The following is a 6,000-nucleotide window of genomic DNA, read 5'->3' as shown; positions in this document are numbered from 1 at the left end:
CATACAATCTATACACACCCAGCACAAGCTCGGGGTCATACTACCAGATGGTTCTTGGGGCTGCAGTTCCTGTGAGCTCCACAAGGTGGGGATCTCACTTCCTCCCAGACAGGAAGTCTCTATGGAAGACAGGAAGTGATGTTAGCTACAGACAGGAAGTGATGTCAGCTACAGACAGGAAGTGTCAGGGACAGATAGGAAGCAATGTCAGGTACAGACAGGAAGTTCCGGGTGACAGGTGAGACTGGAGGAAGTAGAGAGGAGACATTGCTGGAAGTGGCAGCAAAGGAGGTAATAAGATCTTATTTTATATTTACATCCAGTAACCCCCCGTCACGTCAATCCTCCACCGTCACGTCAATCCTCTTCCTCCACTGTCACGTCCATCCTCTACTGTCACATCCATCCTCTTCCTCCACCGTCACGTCCGTCCTCTTCCTCCATCGTCATGTTCGTCCTCTTCATCCACCGTCATGTCCATCCTCTTCTTCCATCATCACATCCGTCCTCTTCCTACATCGTTATGTTCTCTTCTTCCATGACTGAGACCCTCATATTATTCCCCCATCCTAATATTGTACAACCAGTACAGTCCAGATCATTCTCTGTTATCATTTATTGGTCTACAGGAAACCTGTATAGATCACATGACCAATGAGGATGGAGGAAGACTGGAGTCACATGACTGAGAGGATACTAAACCTCACCCTGGAGATCATCTACCTGCTGACCGGAGAGGTGAGGAGGATTCTGGGAGGTCACATGACATCACTCTTATCTTTATTAATAAAACACAGACCTGACCGGAGAGGGGAGGAGGATTCTGGGAGGTCAAGTGACATCACTCTCATCTCTATTAATAAAACACAGACCTGACCGGAGAGGTGAGGAGGATTCTGGGAGGTCACGTGACATCACTCTCATCTCTATTGTTTCCCCAATACAGAGATTTCCTCTTCTGAAGTCAGGTGATCATATGACCATCACAGTGCCTCCGTGTGACTCCCTAAACCCTGAGAGACACAACATGCAGAAGATTCTAGAAGTCACCAAGAAGATGATGGAGCTGCTGACAGGAGAGGTGAGCGGTGCTGGGAATTCTGGGACATTCTCCAGTAACAGACAAGGGATGTGTCTGGATGGTGACTGTATCATTGTGTGTGTCAGGTTCCTATAAGGTGTCAGGGTGTCACTGTCTATTTCTCCATGGAGGAGTGGGAGTATTTAGAAGGACACAAGGACCTCTACAAGGACGTCATGATGGACAATCAGCCGCCCCTCACATCACCGGGTAAGAGGAGACTTTATTGGAAAGGAGAGAGCAGTACGGAGGCTCCACCTAGATCCCCCCATCATCTGATAAACACATAGAAACAATGGATTCAGTCAGTGTGTGTGTTTCCTACAGATGGATCCAGTCATGGGAACCCACCAGAGAGATGTCCCTGTCCTCTGTATTCCTGGGATTCCGCACATGAAGGTTACACCATCCCTCATCATCATCAGGTAGATGAGGAACAATTATTGGAAGTTGTAGTTTTTACACAAGCTTGTTTCTTACAATGAATGTCTTATATGTTTAGAGTGGAAATATCAGGATTAATGCTATGGTTGTTAAAGAAGAGTATAAAGAGGAAGATGAGGAATATGGTGTGATGGAGTTTTCAGAAGGACACAAAGTTCTTTACAAGGATGCCATGATGGAGCCACCAAAAAGCAGAATCCCCCCAGAGAGATGTCCCTGTCCTCTGTATTCCTGGGATTCCACACAGGAAGGTCACACCATCCCTCACCATCATCAGGTAGATGAGGAACAATGGTTGATATTTATGTTTTATACACGGCATATTTGTTACAATAAATGTCTTATTATATATTCAGAGTGGAAACCTCAAGAATAATAATATTAAGGAAGAGTATAAAGAGGAGGATGAGGAGGATGGAGTGATGGAGAAGCTCTCAGATGGACACAAGGATATGGTGGAGCCACCTAATACCAGAAACCCACCAGAGAGATGTCCCCGTCCTCTGTATTCCTGGGATTCCACACAGGAAGATCACAACTATGCACAGCATGGTCAGGTAGATGAATAACAAATATTGGCAGTTATTATTCATTCACAAGAAAGTTTTTCTTTTTTTTTTTTCAATTAATAGTTTATTCTTATATTAAGAGTGGAACCCTCGGGGATTATAACATTGCTATTAAAGAGGAAGATGAGGAGTATGGAGTGAAGGAGGAACGCAAGAATATGATGGAGCCACCTAATACCAGGAACCCACCAGAGAGATGTGCCCGTCCTCTGTATTCCCGGGATTCCACACAGGATGATCACACCATCCCTCACCATCATCAGGTAGATGAATCCAGTCATGGGAACCTACCAGAGAGATGTCCCTGTCCTCTGTATTCCCGGGATTCCACACAGGAAGGTTACACAATCCCTCACTATCATCAGGTAGGTGAGGAACAATCACTGATACTTATGATTTATACACAAGTGTGTTTGCTATCATGAATTTTTGTTATATATTCAGAGTGGAATCCTCGGGGATGATAACGTTGTTAAAGAAGAATATAAAGAGGAGGATGAGGAGTATGAAGTGATGGAGGAGTTTTCAGAAGGACACAAGGATATGATGGAGCCACCTAATACCAGGAACCCACCAGAGAGATGTCCCCGTCCTCTGTGTTCCCTGGATTCCACACAGGAAGGTTACACCATCCCTCACCATCATCAGGTAGGTGGATCCAGTAATAGGAACCCACCGCAGAGATGTCCCTGTCCTCTGTATTCCCGGGATTCCACACAGGAAGGTCACACCATCCCTCACCATCATCAGGTCGGTGGAGTTGAGGGTCGGGAACATAAAGTGATGGAACACTCTGACAGTACTGGCAAGCAGATTGAAGGACTTAATGCCAAGTTTGATTCATATAGATCAAGTGGGGTTTGTCCCAGGGACAGAGGGCAGAGACAACGGTTTAAGATCTTTGTTCCTTATACAAAAAAGTAGGAAAGAAAGAACTCTGGCGTTGGCACTTGTGATTCACGCTGAAAAAGCATTTGATAGAATAAATTGGGGATATATGTTAGACACCTTAGAAGTAATAGGCATGGGACCTAGAATGAGAGAATGGATTAGGAAATTATATAGCCAACCCTTGGCAGCAATAATGGTAAATGGGGAATTATCCAAGTACATTGGGATGCAGAATGAAACAAGACATGGATGCCCATTGTTATATGTACTGTCTTTGGAATCTCTTTTGGCTACCATCAGGAATAATGTAGATATAAAAGAAAGTGGGTAGGAGAAATCGAGCATAAGGTGGCAGCTTATGCAGATGACATGTTGTTCTATGTAGGAAATCCGAGGAAAACATTAAGAAACTTAATGAACTCTTTAAAAGAATATGGAGAGATGTCAAACTTAAAAATTAACCCAACTAAAACAGAGATCTTAAATATAAACCTTATAAATAAAGAAAAAAAATTGTTACAGGAAGAATTCCCTTTATTTGGAGGGAAAGAGATCTAAAATATCTGGGTATAAAACTGACGCTATCTTTAAAGAATCTATATAGATTAAATTATATCCCACTATTAAATGAGATTAAGGATGAAATAAAGAAATTAGGAAGAGGACTTCAGTCATGGATTGGTCGGATAAACTTGATAAAAATGGTAATCGTTCCCAAAATTCTATACAAATTTCAAATGATACCAATTAAGCTCCCAGAGGCATACTGTATTTCAGAATAATTAAAAATATCTTAACATCATATATCTGGAGAAATAAGAAGCCTAGAAAAAGTTATGAAATGTTAAGCAGAGATAAAGGAAAAGGTGGACTGGGGGTACCGGACCCGAAGAGATACTATAACTCAGTAATATTGGCCAAGAATTTTCGATTGGACACATAATGCACAGGGGAAAAGTTGGGTAAATATAGAAAATACATTAAGTTTCACGATTTTAAGTAGGACTATCTGGTTACCTCCTCAATTTCGAGGATTAAAAGATAGCACAAGTTTGTTTACACGTAATGTTTTGAGAGTTTGGGATATTTTACACTAACAAAGGGGGTGGGAATTTAATTCAATGTTAATGCCCCTCGGATCCACAGAGTTTTTTCCTCCAGGTAAAGAGAGTATTACAGGGAATTGGATAAAGAAAAAAGATGTTCAATTAAGAGAGATAATGGTGGGAGAAGAAATATGTCCACTTAGTGAACTGGAAGGTAGGAGGGATATATTTACGAGAATGGATGAATGGCGTTATTGTCACCTGAAACATTTTGTGGGGAGTCTCACAATTCCATTAGGAAAAAAACAAGATTGGAACCCTTTTGAGAATTTATTAGACACAAGAGGTGATGAGAAGCATGGGATCACTAAAATATATAAGATTCTCACAGGATTAACCACTAGCCTACCGGGCACTTATACCCCCTTCTTTACCAGGCAAATTTTCAGCTTTCAGCGCTGTCACAATTTGATTGACAATTGCACGGTCATGCAAGATTGTACCCATATGAAATTTTTATAATTTTTTTTTCACAAATAGAGCTTTCTTTTGGTGGTATTTAATTGCTGCTGGGCGCTTTACTTTTTGCAATATAAACAAAAAAAATGCAATAAATGTGAGAAAAAAAATTTTCTTTGTTTCTATTATATAATTTTTCAAACAGGTAATTTTTCTCCTTCACTGATGTGCGTTGATTAGGCAGCACTGAATGGCACTGATAGGCAGCACTAATGAGGTGGCACAGATAGGCGGCACTGATAGGTGGCACTGGTGATGGGTACTGATAAACAGCACTGATAGGTGGCACTGACTGGCATCACTGCTGGGCACTGACTGGCGGCACTGCTAGGCATTGACTGGCGCAACTGCTAGGCACTGACTGCCACAACCACTGGGCACTGACTGGTGGCACTGGCAGCACTGCATTGGTGGGCACAGGTGGGTGGCACTTCTGGGCACAGGTAGGTGGCACTGCTGGGCACAGGTGGGCGGAGCTGGTGGGTGGCACTGCTGGGCACCGATCATCAGAGCACTGATCATCAGTGCCCTGATGATCGGTGCCGATCCCTGCTCTGACAACTGCCGGTTCTCGGCAGTACTTTCCTTGCGCTCTGACAGCGTGAGGAAAGTGCAGCCGAGAACCGGCAATTGCATTTCCGAATGATCAGCGTGTCATTGGACACGGCTGATCACGTGGTAAAAGGCTGCTGTGATTGGCCTTTTTCCACATCACCTGATCAGCTGTGTCCGTAGGACACAGCGATCACGGAGATCGCCGGGTGCGCACCCCCCGGGGACACGCAGGGGAGCGCGTTCTGGGAGGACATCATATGACGCCCTGCCAGAACTGGCCGGCCGCAGTGTAGCCGTCATTCGGCTATCTGCGGTTGGCAAGTAGTTAAACACGGTTATAAGGCCATCATTTATAGAGAAATGGGAAAGGGATTTAGAAGTAATAATAGATGAGGGAAACCAAAAGAAAATATATAGTTTAATTCATGGGAATGTAAATATGAAGGAAGTGGAAATGAATTATAAGTGTTTAGTAAGATGATATATTACACCAAATGTAGCGCACAGAATAAGTGGAGACAACTCACCTTTATGTTGGAGAGAGAGGTACAATGATACACTTATGGTGGAAGTGTCGTAAAATTCAAAAATACTGGGAGGCTATGGTGAGTATAATTCAGGAAATAACAGAGGTAAATATTCCTAAAGACCCTGAGACTTGCCTTCTTTTCGGTACCGAGTTCTCAGTTAAAAAATATAAAAAAACTGGATTATTGTATTATCTGAATGCAGCGAAGGGACTGATACCCAAGTTTTGGAGGAAACAACAGGCACCGAAAATAAAGGATTGGGTAGAAAGAGTGGAGAAGATATATAGAGTTGAGGAACTTTGCCACATGGAGGAAGATAAAATGGAGGTCTTTTGTACAAGATGGGAAAAGTGGGTACAATTTAA

The 6,000-nt window shown here is 42.9% G+C and overlaps 1 protein-coding gene across 1 annotated transcript in view; it reads left to right on the top strand.

Moving 5' to 3' along the window:
* The first annotated feature begins 204 nt into the window (after positions 1-204).
* The window catches only part of LOC149465084 (uncharacterized), a 37,361-nt gene continuing 31,565 nt past the window's right edge, over positions 205-6,000 (top strand). Inside the window, exons 1-6 of the mRNA XM_089673799.1 lie at positions 205-238; positions 1,409-1,506; positions 1,584-1,802; positions 1,882-2,082; positions 2,175-2,459; positions 2,539-2,742. Of these exons, the coding sequence (XP_089529925.1) occupies positions 205-238; positions 1,409-1,506; positions 1,584-1,802; positions 1,882-2,082; positions 2,175-2,459; positions 2,539-2,742 (1,041 nt within the window). The remainder of the gene's footprint in view (positions 239-1,408; positions 1,507-1,583; positions 1,803-1,881; positions 2,083-2,174; positions 2,460-2,538; positions 2,743-6,000) is intronic.

Source organism: Staurois parvus, unplaced genomic scaffold, assembly GCF_062004578.1.
Source record: "Staurois parvus isolate SC_StPar_1 unplaced genomic scaffold, SC_StPar_1.0 ptg000144l, whole genome shotgun sequence".
Taxonomy (NCBI): domain Eukaryota; kingdom Metazoa; phylum Chordata; class Amphibia; order Anura; family Ranidae; genus Staurois; species Staurois parvus.
This window is presented reverse-complemented; position numbering and strand designations above follow the sequence as displayed.